This window comes from Gymnodraco acuticeps, unplaced genomic scaffold (genome assembly GCF_902827175.1).
Source record: "Gymnodraco acuticeps unplaced genomic scaffold, fGymAcu1.1, whole genome shotgun sequence".
NCBI lineage: Eukaryota > Metazoa > Chordata > Actinopteri > Perciformes > Bathydraconidae > Gymnodraco > Gymnodraco acuticeps.
This window is the reverse complement of record NW_022989985.1, coordinates 1,691,505-1,704,416: the sequence shown is the minus strand read 5'-3', so window position 1 is coordinate 1,704,416 and position 12,912 is coordinate 1,691,505. Positions and strand designations below refer to the sequence as shown.

Sequence of the window (12,912 nt, the reverse complement as noted above, 5' to 3'; positions counted from 1 at the left end):
GGAACTTGTCGTTCTAATTTGTTCCATGAGGGCAGTATGGTCGCCGCCCTTTATTTATGTTTCTGCTTAGCAGCTCTGACATCATGAAGGCATGTCAAGGGAAGCAAAAATAAGGTCAGAGAGGGAACGACATCCTTCTGGCGGGACACCAGGGGGTTACCGGCATCCCGAACATCTGTGTTTGAGTGTGTATACGCACACTGTTTCTACTGTGACCTCTCGTTAGTAACGTCCTCATGCTTAATTTAACCGACTACAGTTCTGCAGGCTGCGTCTATCCACACATACAAAAACGACCCTGCTTATCTGTGAGGTTATATTCATAAAGCGTTCACAAACAAAATAATCTAGGACATAACCATTGTGTAGTTCTCACACTCGCACTCTGAGGTTTAAAACACCTCCACTCACACTGTCCCTCCAGATGTACAGTTTGATCTGCTGTGGACGAAACTACATCCTGAAGCTCACGCTGTGCATCTGGCACACATGTAACAACAACATCTGCAACATAATTTGATGTGTGAGCGCTGGCAGAGAGGAGCCCTGTGAATATTACGTGCTATTCTCTACACCTACACTGTGCAAAAAGTGAGATTTTGCTAGATTTCTGTGACACTTCACACACATCTCCGTGTGCCAACCTTAAATCTCTTTCTTGTTCACAAACAACTGATTATCCCTTTCTGATTATCGCTCATTCTCACATCACCTCCTTTGTCTGATGTGTTAAATGTCGGCCTCGCACTTGAGTCACACTGTGGTGGTCAGCGAGGTACCAAAAGTTAAGCCAACCACCAGACGATGATCCAAACGCCCACAATGTCCAACTGTTAAATGCTTGGTATTCATTTGCATTAGAGCTGCAGGTAAAGCCTGGTGTTTTTGTGTATGCAAAACACGTTTGGTAAACACACAACATTCAAATGTTCAAGCCTAAGGCCACAACAGTCTCAATGGCATGCGGTTTCCATTTTTTTATCCCATGCAACATCTATACAAATGTACGCTAGATTTCCATCTCTTGCAAAACAAAGCCAGAAATAGAGTTGCTTGGATATCATACATTTCCATAGAGCTAATACAAATAATTTTCTTTACATCAGAGGCATTGGACTACAGTCAAATGACTTGAACTCGAGTCAGACTCTAGTCACAAATAACATGATTTTGAAGTTGTGTTGACAAAATGACTTGTGACTTCAAAATAAAAGTGTGAAAAGAAGAATGGATCCAAACACATTTGGGCCCAATATTTAAGAAAGAGATACAATTGTTTAGGCCTCACAAACTCAATGTGAACACCTTAAATGCAAAGACTTGTGATTTATAAAACAACTTGTAAGGACTCGGTCTCACTTCTGCATAATAGTATATATAAACCTCTACAGGCTATTGCAGTATAGCCAACATCTCAATAATAAATCCTGTATGAGGTTAAGCTTTTCATTGATTCAACCCGATATGTTGATGCCTCAGTAAGAAGTGGCATCATCCACTTTTATCTCCATATGTAAACAACTTGGTATTGAAAGGAAGTCATTTTAGGGTAAGCCTCAGGTTTAGTTTAACAGTAGCAAGTGTGTGGTTGTGTGTGTGGTCTGTGTGCCACAGGAAGCTGAGGGAAACTCTGCCCTGACCTGAGCAGAAGGGGAGGACTATAGCAGGAAGAAGCTCTTTGTTGTCCTTTTCCACCATGATGTCATGTCGGTCACTCTCTGTCCAGCTGCCGTATTACCTTCCCCAACAAGCCTCGATGTCCACGTATTCCTCATTATCGCGTTTAATAACAGCATGATCCAAGTTTTAACATCCGCTAACGCTCTCAAAGCAAACATCTGTGACGTATACCTTTTATCTGGAAACACTCGACTATTCTTCTGTCTGCTGGAGGCGGGTCACATGTTTGATGAGGGGTCATAAACTCAAAATCAGTCATAGTCAATAAAAGAGAGATTATCTTGGCAGTATAATGCACAGCTGTATCCTGACAAAACAAGGGTGCTGTGTTCACAACAACACCTGAATCTATCTTGACTTTTAAAACGGAGCTGCATTAAGCATAAAAGCTACACAAGGTATATCAAATTGTGAAGTAGACATAAACCAAGGCATCAAAAATGATAATGAGCTATGTCTGTTGGACTAAGAATATGCATATGCTAATGATAATAATCATTCAGATAATCAGAATAATTATTAAAGCACAATTAAGTGTAATTAGTTATATTCTGAACATTTTAAGGATTTCAATTACATTAGATTAACTTGCATTTGAAATATATTTCATAAATATCATAGGTAAATAAATAGTTATATGAAGAGTAGATTAAATACAATTTCAGAGTAAGACATTCTTTTTTTTATTTCAGCTTTAGTATAAAAGAGGATTAAGATGTACTTTATTTAAGAACATCTTAATGTTGTCAAGTACACATAAATGTATTTTGGTACATCTTTAGTAGCACTAATTGTATATAATAAGTATAATAGGTAGATTATCAGAATAGCACCCTTAATCGTTAATCATGTGCACATAAAAGTAAACAATGCATATTAAATCAATTAATTAAATTCAGTGTAATTAACTTAATTAAAAAAAAAAAAGGATTTATTTCGAAACACACGCTGTTTGCGATTTTGCTCATGGCTGCATTTGCACAAAGCTTTAAGACAACAATGCAACTATTTTCCCGTCTTTATGTCCTTGTAACAATTATGGCTATAAATAGCAACCCGCCCAAGGGCAGGAGCAACATGTTGATATAAACCGAGGTGGTCAAACCGGTCTATGACCTCAGAGCTGGTGAGCTGGGACAGTTGTCACAAGAGCAGTGGTTCTCAAACTTCATCATTCCCCACTTTGAACAGGTGGGCGTTTCAAGACCCACCTGTTCCTCATCGCTCCAATAAAATGGTAGGCCAAGCTTAAAATTGTCAAATGTATCGTTCTATAACAGGGGTCTCCAACCTTTTTTAGGATGAGAGCTACTTTCTAAAAATAAAACAAGTCGTGAGCTACTTTTTCTTTTTTGCAGTGTATGTATTTAGCACATTTTAACATTATTATATGCTTACCTTTAACCTTTCTGTGCTGTTTGGGTCTGTGGGACCCGTTTTCAGTGTTTACTGAAATAAAATGCGTCTAGGGGAAGATTTTCTTTTTTAAATGCATCAATTTGGTGCACTTTGAGCACAAAATGAATTTATTGATACAGCTCTCAGCACTCATATGAAAGGGAGCTGTATGCGGTAATAAATGATCCAAAAAGTATTTAGAAGGCCTAGCCGCCGCAGAGAGCTTTACGAGAGGCAAGAGAGCTAGAGAGGAGAGAAGCGAGAGAGAGCCAAGAGAGATAGAGCAGAGAGAGGGAGGAGAGAGAGAGAAGAGAGAGAGAGCAGAGAGAGAGAGAGGAGCGAGAGAGAGAGGAGCAGAGGATAGAGGACGAGAGAGAGAGGAGAGGAGAGAAGAGAGCAGAGAGAGGCGAGAGAGAGAGAGCGAGCGAGAGAAGAGGAGCGAGAGGAGCTAGAGGAGGAAGCGAGAGACGCCTGAGACGCTAGACCAGCGAGAGAGCGCTATAGATCAGAGACTATGAAAGAGCGAGGAGCTCGACTCTCGCTTCCCGCTCTCTCTATCTCTCTATCTATCGCTCTCTCTCTGTATCTCTCCTCCTCTCTCTATTATCTCTCTGCTCTCTCTCTCTCTCTCTCTCTCTCTCTCTCTCTCTCTATTCTCTCTCTCTCTCTCTCTCTCTCTCTCTCTCAAAAATATTAATAAACATAGGCCTATTTCTAAAGTGGGGGGACACAAACGGGATTTCGAAAAGTGTCACGGTTAAACTCCGTATGAAGTGGTGATGTGCCGCTCCACATCATTGCTGTTCTTCCCGACTGCAACGCCGTATAATAATTATCTCCCGTTCATTGCATCCATTCACGACCCACCTATCACATCTCTGCGCCCCACCAGTGGGGCGCGCCCCACACTTTGAGAAATGCTGCGAGTGTGTCTGCGTGTGTAACCATGTGTCAAAAGGTAATCAGTGTGACAACTTGAATGCAAGTGCAAAAATCTCACAAAGGCAGCAGAAGGCATGCATTTCCTATCTGAGACAAAGTCATGTGCCACAAGTTTCCTGTTCTATAAATAAATTAAATATGGAATGTGAAAGGGGAGATAAACATTCAATAGACTGAAATTATATAACCTACCAGGCTGAGCGATCAAAGCACCACACAGCCCAGGGCACGCTGGGCAATACATGCTGTTTGCTCACCCATAAAGATTCAGGAGGACAGAGCATAGTCCACGTGAAGCTAACCATAATGGTACGCTCCTACGCTCTGTGTGTTTGTTCACCTCCATAAATGTTTTGATAGGGCGAAACTTAATGGCATTGTAATCTTTAATCTTTGTGAGGGGTGATTTTATTTCCTCTCTCTCTCTGAGTGAAACTCTCCAGTTACATCACAAGTGAGCAAACATCGAGGAAAGTGCTTCCAATGAAAACAAGAGGTCCAACTTATCAAACTGATGGAACACACACACTGTGTGGATAGATATTATTGAACATGGGAGAGATGGTGTGTGTACAGGCACTAAAAACCCATCTCAGAGATAGGGTTAAAGTGATTGCATTGCACGGTCAGTAAACTCCCTCGCTGTTTTCTAATTCCTTTTGTCCTCAAACACACACACACTCTCTTCATGATAATGCTTGTCCCTCGTCTTGCTCCTATGTTGACATTTCATGTTCTTTTTGCACCTGTTATGGCAACATCACTCAAAAATGAAAATAAATATAAGGGTACTAAAATGTTTGTGGAGAAATAAACTGCAGTGAAAGCTGCCTTTTTTAATTATTTAATACATTTACCGGCCTTCATGGACTTAATCTGCGGCATATTAGTGTATTTTCCCTATTATTGCAAACTCACAGGCAAGCTTTAAGGAATATCAGGTGCTGTCCGAGACGTATTTGCTTTTACAATAAAAAATCCCCAGGCAAATATTTCCCATAAGTAACCTACAATGGCCCATGTGTGTTTATATGATTACATCCTGTGCTTAAAAATATTAACAGGATACAAATTCATATTTTATGGCTGATCAAATGTCATTTCAAGCTCTACGTCTGACCATATTGTGTGTGCGTTCATTAGTTTGCATGGATGTGTTGAAAAAGTGCATGGTAGCTCCTTATACAGCAGACATGAGGGAGGAAGCTCCATAAGCTACAGTATTGATGAATCCACGATTAATGCGCATAAAATATTCATTGGATGATCCATTAAAAAATATGGCAGCAATACAGAGCACAGGAAGCACCTCTTGGCTGCTTATGCATCAAGAAATTATAAAATGCTGCACAAGTGAGTACTCCTTGTATGTCTGACATGGGGATAAAGGATATCATCGGTTTGGCTGCTCAGTGCATTCCTGGAGTACTTCAGTGACAAGTTGATAAAATTCACATTTTTTTCTGCATCCACTTTCCCTCAGCCCACCTTGTCTACTTCTACTTTGGATAATTATCTCCTATATTTCCCAGAATTCCACTCAACAACCCCCGGAGAACAGGCGTGAACTTGTTGCATCCAGCTGAGTTATGTATACTGTATGTGTGGGTAGAATCAGCAATAACAATAGAGATAGTAAGAGCCAGAGAGCTGAATTTTTCTACTCAAGAAAAAATGAGTCACACTCCTACTCAAAACACAGCGAGCCTTGTGGCGTGTTGTCGATGGAGAAATGGGTATCTCTGCTTCTTCTTTGGATTATTTCTCCATCTTTAACTGAACATGGGGAGCCACGGAAAACACATTTTCATAAATTCTGAATAGTTCACACCAAAAAAACTGAATTGAAAAAATCTCAGCATGAAATAATTACTTTGTTCAGTTACTTGTACAGTTCAGAAACAAACTAAATTGGTCCAGAAATATAAAAAAGGGTCTTTCCTTTTTTGGTCATATGCAGTTGGACAGAATAAAATGTAGAGACGATGATGGTGCAAGGAAACATTTCAAGGGGATTATTACAATTATTATTTGTACCTGTTCATCCTGCGGGAAGCACAAATGGATGCCACTTGCATGGGTTTTTTCACTGGTATTACCAGTTAACCTACTAGCAACCCTGACTGCCAGTAAACTCAACTCTGTGGGGTCTAATGTTGCAGGCTAAGTGCTCCTAAAGCACAGATGCCAGGAAGTGAAAACACAAAAAACACACAACTGTCGCTTTAACAATCAAAGTGAATCATGTCTGAGAGAAGTGCTGAATATGAGATGTGTAAGAGTGGAACACAACCATAGACTGTATACACAACCAGCCCCGCGGCTATTTGCAGACTTTCATCACAGGTTTTCTTTACTATCCCTCGCTTCCATCCCATCAGAAGGAGCCAGTGAGGAACGGATAGGCTGATTCCCCCCCTCGTACATTTTACTCTCCCTTCCATTACGGCTCTGAGGCCAACAAAAGTCGACGGCATTATGTCATGGCTCGGTTCTTTCAGAGGTGTCCTGAGGGAGGAGCACTCTTGGCAAGTGTTTCCGTTTGTGTGGAAGTGGGAGAGAAAGTGTGTGTGAGAGAGTCTTCTATATAATATTCATACTAATACTAACATTACCAATGGCTGACAAGAGAACAAAGACCTGTGTTGTGTGTCTTGGACATGGTTGCAGTTTCTAATAGGTTATCCAACACATCAGAAGTAGCTTCCCCAGCTTGCTGAGACTTGCAGTGGCATCACATGATGGAGCAACACCATCCCAACTCCCACTCCCCACCCCCTTGCAGCAGGAGCTCAAATCCACCGTTCAGAGCCCACACAACTCGCTTGCTCAGACAAATACCTCATGCCTGTTATCTCCTGTCATCTTGTATCATGCTTAGCTTCTTGTAGTAACTGATCAGTTGACCTGTGATCTTTTTCACTAATCACAACATCCTCCTGAAAAAAAAGGATTGTTCCATTGGATTTTGGATTGAAAAGAACATGCAGGAAAACCAACAACAATCTTCTCAAATTAACTATAGTGTTACTGGATGCTCAAAGCTGAATGCTATTGCCTAAAGAAGAGCTCACGTTTGGCTATAAGCAAACGACACCATGGTTGCATGATTTCAACGTCACTATCACTGAGTAAATACATTTAGGAAACAATTAAAACACCTATCCAAATAGTTCCAGATCCTTTGTAAAGCAGTTTTTTGACAACTTTCTGTTACTCTAAATTCCACTCCAACTCTCATCTTCAACATAAATACAAGGCCTTTAAATCTTTCAATAAATCATTCTTTAAGCTAAATCACTGTAGAGGATCATATTCTTCCAAAACTATTCTTTCAACAAGTCTGACTCAATCTGGTGACATTATTTGAATCTTTTGTTGAAAAATTATCAGGGCTGCCCTCTCTTATTGGATTCACCGGTCGTTTTGGCTCCTAGTTAGATTTCTTTAGTTGAGTACATTTTTATGAACACATATCTGGTAAGCACAAGACTTACAGAAATGCTTTTGCATGATTCTTTGAGGACAAACCCAGTTTCACAGCTCTAGAAAGGATGAGCTTGAAAAAAAAATGACAACAACAGCTGCCATGCCCCTATCATCTTGGTTACCTGGAAATAAACTAATCCGTCACTGCTGCGATCATTTACCTTGGAGAAATCTTATAACGTACTGGTTGTACTGGATGAATCGCTTCCTTGTGCTGAATTTTACACCAAATGTGACTTTTACTTGCGCAACACAATCTCCAAAAACATGACAGCCCAAACGCAAAAGCCAGCAGGCATCAGAGTGGAATTCAGTCGAGTAGCCCAAACTAAATACCCCGGCTCTGCTACAGCGTTTCAAGAGAGGCATCTGGACGCAGCAATTCAGTTTTCCCCCCTTACTCTCATTCACTTCGACAGCTGATGACGTTCGCTCCCCTGGCTTGGAATCTGCAACTGCTGCCAGCAAGAGTTGTGAATGGACACACACACACACACACACACACAACACACCACACACACACACACACACACACACACACACACACACACACACACATCCACACTACACACACACACCACACACACACACACACACACACACACACACACACACACACACACACACACACACACACACACACACACACACACACACACACACACACACACACACACACACACACACACACACACACACACACACACACAACACACACACACACACACACACACACACACACACACACACACACACACACACACACACACACACACACACACACACACACACACACACACACACACACACACACACACACACCACACACCACACACACACACACACACACCCACACACACACACACACACACAATAATTCACCTCCACACCCCTCATCTGCTAACACACACATCGTTCTAAAGTATACTCTGCTATTAAACCTGCTCAACTTATGTCAATATGACATTAATAAGGGCAAATCCAAACAGATCTCACTGAAAAGAAAACAGCCACAAATAACTTGGCATAACTTTTTTTTATCTGCTGTGACCCCCAATTTCCTCAGACAGTGGAGCTTTTTAGATTTCCTGCTGCTCTGACATTTTTTACATTTAGTTTACAGTAGCCTACTGTGGCCGTCAGATGATACTCAGATGATCACGCAGGAGTTTTAATTCACTGTATACTCATCATCCATAAAGTATCTTCCACAGAGACTGGAGAGCAGCGCCTGAGGAAGACGGAGCTCGGATGGCAGTAGCCCACTCAGTTGGTTATGTAACGATCAATTTGATTAAATAGCTTATGGGCTGCGTCTAACGGATAGCATATAATATAATGTGGCTTTATATAAGAGAGCGGTCACTTTATGTGATGGTTCAATTATCAGAGCAGCTTCTCTTAGTCGATGAAAATCCATGAGTTATATTTTCCACTCTGTCATGGAACAGCATATTGATTGTAAATCCCCTTTGATCCTAAGTTTTAAGCAAGTTGGTTTAATCCTCCATCTGTAGGTTCCTCTAATCAATGAAGAGTGCTCACAAAGTCTTGGTGGTAAACCCCAGACCAGCACTGTGTGAGATCGGTCTGACACAGAGGAGCCAAAGAGCGAAGGGAGCTGGCACGGGGCCTGCTTTGCCGCTCCTGGCCTGGGGATATAAATCACTTTTATTTCTACTCCACTTGCACTGTTTTACTGATTTGGGAGGTGTGAGGACGCTGGCATAAAACATGGCAGTGGAAACTGGGCCTTCCTGCTGTGCGTCTCTGGGAGCGTTTGGACAGAGGATGCATGCCTCTTGCTCTGGCTTGAGACACACTTGCATAAACAAACAGGAATAAACACTCTTGTATGCACTCCATTCACATTATCCCACTGTTGCTGGTATGTGGCTGAAAGTAAGCCTCTGTGTATACTATCACCTTCCATACATGAGTGAGAAGTCACCACCAGCACACAGTGATCTGTTTGGCTCTGGGCCCTGTAAGATAAAACCCCTAATGATTCACACAGTTTAAAGGACACTCAACAACCTGTGACACATTTCAGTGTGTGCAGTGCAACAAATGTGAACTCAACTGTTGATCTACTCTCTTTTGTAGGGCCATTGATAAAGCCGCGGAGAAAGTCATGTTTCAGCTATTAACTCAAAGACCTGTCTCATCCCATAATGTGAAATTGTAAAAGGCCCTTTCTCCCACACACAGGGGGTAGGGACTGGGTGAGCACCAATGGAGCTGCTGGGACAAGCCCTATCTGTCATGGGTCATTAACTGCTCTTATTAATTCATGAAGCAGAATTCACCCGGCCCAGTCGTGCTCTTCCCCCCGTAAAACAAAACGTCCAGATTGACCCGGGGGTAAAACGCATTCTTCGTTAAGGGTTTTGACAGCAAGTCAGCTTCCTGTTTCACTTCATTAATCCATTAGTTCCCATGAAACTCTCCCCGGCCTCTCTGGCAAACCTTTTTACTCCCAAGTATGTCATCATGTGAGATAAATGGAAGGAGGCGCGCAGTCTTTTCCTGCGTCACCCCGCAACTCCACAGAGACTGTTGCCACATAAAACCACGTGCTGCCTGCAACCAAAGTTGTGTGTGAACTTGTTAGAGAGTGTGCCTCCAAAACTGAGTTACTTAGATTTGGAAGTTATAGTTAAAGGTTACATGATTTATATTTAAAGTATGACACACACATACAGAGTTCCAAGGAAGTATGAGGCTGCTGTTTACTTTATTTGAACCCCCCTGTACACAAAAGGTTCAGGGACCTCCAGAAGACTTTAAGGGAAACAATCATGGCATCAGACTAAATTATGTTACCTGCAGGCCTTCTTTCTGACCTAATGACTTTAGGCTTGTCTTCTTCAAAAATAGCCATTTATAGAATTATATACCCCTATTTGCCACATTACACCTGGCCTTCTCATTGGACAGCTACACTGATAACCAGATTCTTCCTCTGCAGGCCCCATACACCGATTTCAACATCAGTCACATCATTAGATCACTGTTCAAATGGCAGCTACTCTTCAACCATGTATTCCATGTAATCCGTTTGTGCCTCAGCATGTAAAATGTTGCGAAAGAGCGCATTCATTTGCACAGACAGCGAAAGCCGATGTGGGAGGCATAATACCCCCCCCCCCTCCCATGCATGTGGGATAACGCATATGATTTGTCAAAATCAGTGAGAATAAAAATGATTCACAAGATTGATTTAAGGTTATAATTGATCAACAGAATAAAAACGTCCAATTAGATGTGTTGATGGTGTCTGTGCTAGATCATACGAATGTGTTTTTCCCCCCCTCTGCTGCATCTGTAGGATTTACCTGCTGTACTGAGCCTACAGTCCGCAGACGTACCTACTGCCGTCATCATTACGATTATTCCCACCTTGTCTGCATATTGAGCGCAAATATGACAGGCCTACTTACTATTTGCACTTAGCTTTTTTTATGTGGCAACTTACCCTCTCTCGCTTTTAGCAGTACAGTGTTGGCTACTATGTTCTCCAGCTCCATCAAAAAAAAAAATCCTAAATGCAGGGGTTTCACAAGGGTCTGCAGCAAAAACACCGTCCTTTAGCTTGTACGCGGTGTGTATTCTCTTCACTCCTTGACGGTATCCGAGCAAATTTCACTCATATCAAAGTCGTAATGGATTAAACAGGATGTCATAAATGTGCTTGCAATGTAAGCCGAGCATGGTTCTTGTTGTGGTCTGGAAGTGCGGCGTTGCATTTCTACTCCAATCCCCCCAAAACCATTCCATGCGTAATTTGGCTGCAGTCTCTCCGACGCAGAGAATACTCAAATTGGAGGCACCGATGCAAGCGATTGAAGCGAACCGGGTTCTTTACAGCGGATTCTTTACAGCGGTACACCCGGACACTACCAGCTTTACATTAGAACGACAGGGGTTGGTTGAGCGAGGACATAAACGCGCGCCCCCCTCCCCTGTTGGTGCGTAATCGAAATGGGCTGGGCCTCTCTGTGAAAGCTGCGTCAAGCCAGAGACAGTAACAACTCTACCGGAAGCGAAGCTAAATTGTCACCAAAATAACACCTTGTACTATTTCTTTTGGCATTGACCTGTGGTGCATTGAAGCCAGAAACAGCAGTTGCAGGATAGAATAAAAATTTTTTTTAAAAATGCGATCACAGTAAAACAGCTTATTTGTCTGTGTCTTCCTCTCAATGGATCTGTAACACCTCTTCACATCAGTATCAGCCATGTGAAGCAGCACAGGTGTTTCCACTTGTTACCTGATTAGACCTCCTACCAGTAGTGGTCAAATCAGGTAAGAGGTATTTGTCATGTTACAGTGCTGGAAATACATGCACATCTTCTAAAACCCTTGTTTTAACGCTTAAAAGTGTTTGTTTTCTTTGTCCTCTTGATTAAAAATGCACAATGTGACATTATGAGACGATGGGCCCCTGGACACAGAAATACAAAAGGCCCAACCACCTACATAGGAGTAAGCTAAACGGAAGTTGTGTAGCATCTTCTGATTTATTTGTTGTCTCTTTTGTAGTTATTGTTTGTCATTTTGAGTCTCACTGTATGCATCGATTTAGTCATTTGTTGTTTTTGTGGTAGATTTGAGTCTAGGTACATGACTCTTTCAGTTACATTTGTATTTAAAAGCAACTGACAATGTTGTGCCCCAGGGCCTGTGCCTGATAGGCCCGTTTGGCAATACAGTTATGCAAAAATGTAGGCCTAGTTTACATTTGCAAATAAATTTATAGTGAATATAGAAAAAGGGGTATTAGGTAAAGTCGCCCCCTGGTGGTGTAATTTCTAAATGAAGAACATACCTATCCTTATGTATGTCCTTGTATGATGGATACATTGCATTAGGCAGCTTCTTAAAGATAAAACGTTTTCATTTGTGTTTTTCAAAGTACTGGGTTATGACACGTCAATTGTTAAAGACCTCTACACACTGCAGATTCATGCAATAACCCATCATTTACCCAATAGTAGCACCCTTTTATTTGAACAGCATGTTTATCTGTGCCATACCCAGGTCATTATAGGTTCATGTCTTTATCCCTTGTTGGTAGCATTTGAGAAAAGTCCAGAACCTGACATTCCAAAAGGAAATATAGATAGTAAATATTGTAATGAACATTTTATTTTTAAGTTGGCTCATGATCTTGATCTCCCATCATCTCTAGTTGACCATAAAGCAGGTTATATAGGTCTACATGATGTCACCTACAGTGTGGGTTAGTATACTTAATGGACATTACATTTTAAAAATAGTTTATACACCTTATGTAGGGGCAATTTGCTCAATAAGGTTAAGACAGATCTTATTCCATATGCCCTTATGCATATAGTCAGATATAAAATAGATTATGCCGTTCCTATAGCATATTTTAC

General features: G+C 41.5%; 1 protein-coding gene across 1 annotated transcript in view; it reads right to left on the bottom strand.

The window, feature by feature from the left end:
- grk5l (G protein-coupled receptor kinase 5 like) overlaps window positions 1-11,468 on the bottom strand; it is a 35,294-nt gene extending 23,826 nt beyond the window's left edge. The window contains exon 1 of the mRNA XM_034212543.1: window positions 10,988-11,468. Within this exon, the coding sequence (XP_034068434.1) occupies window positions 10,988-11,039 (52 nt within the window). The 5' untranslated portion in view covers window positions 11,040-11,468. The remainder of the gene's footprint in view (window positions 1-10,987) is intronic.
- Between the last annotated feature and the right edge of the window lie 1,444 nt (window positions 11,469-12,912).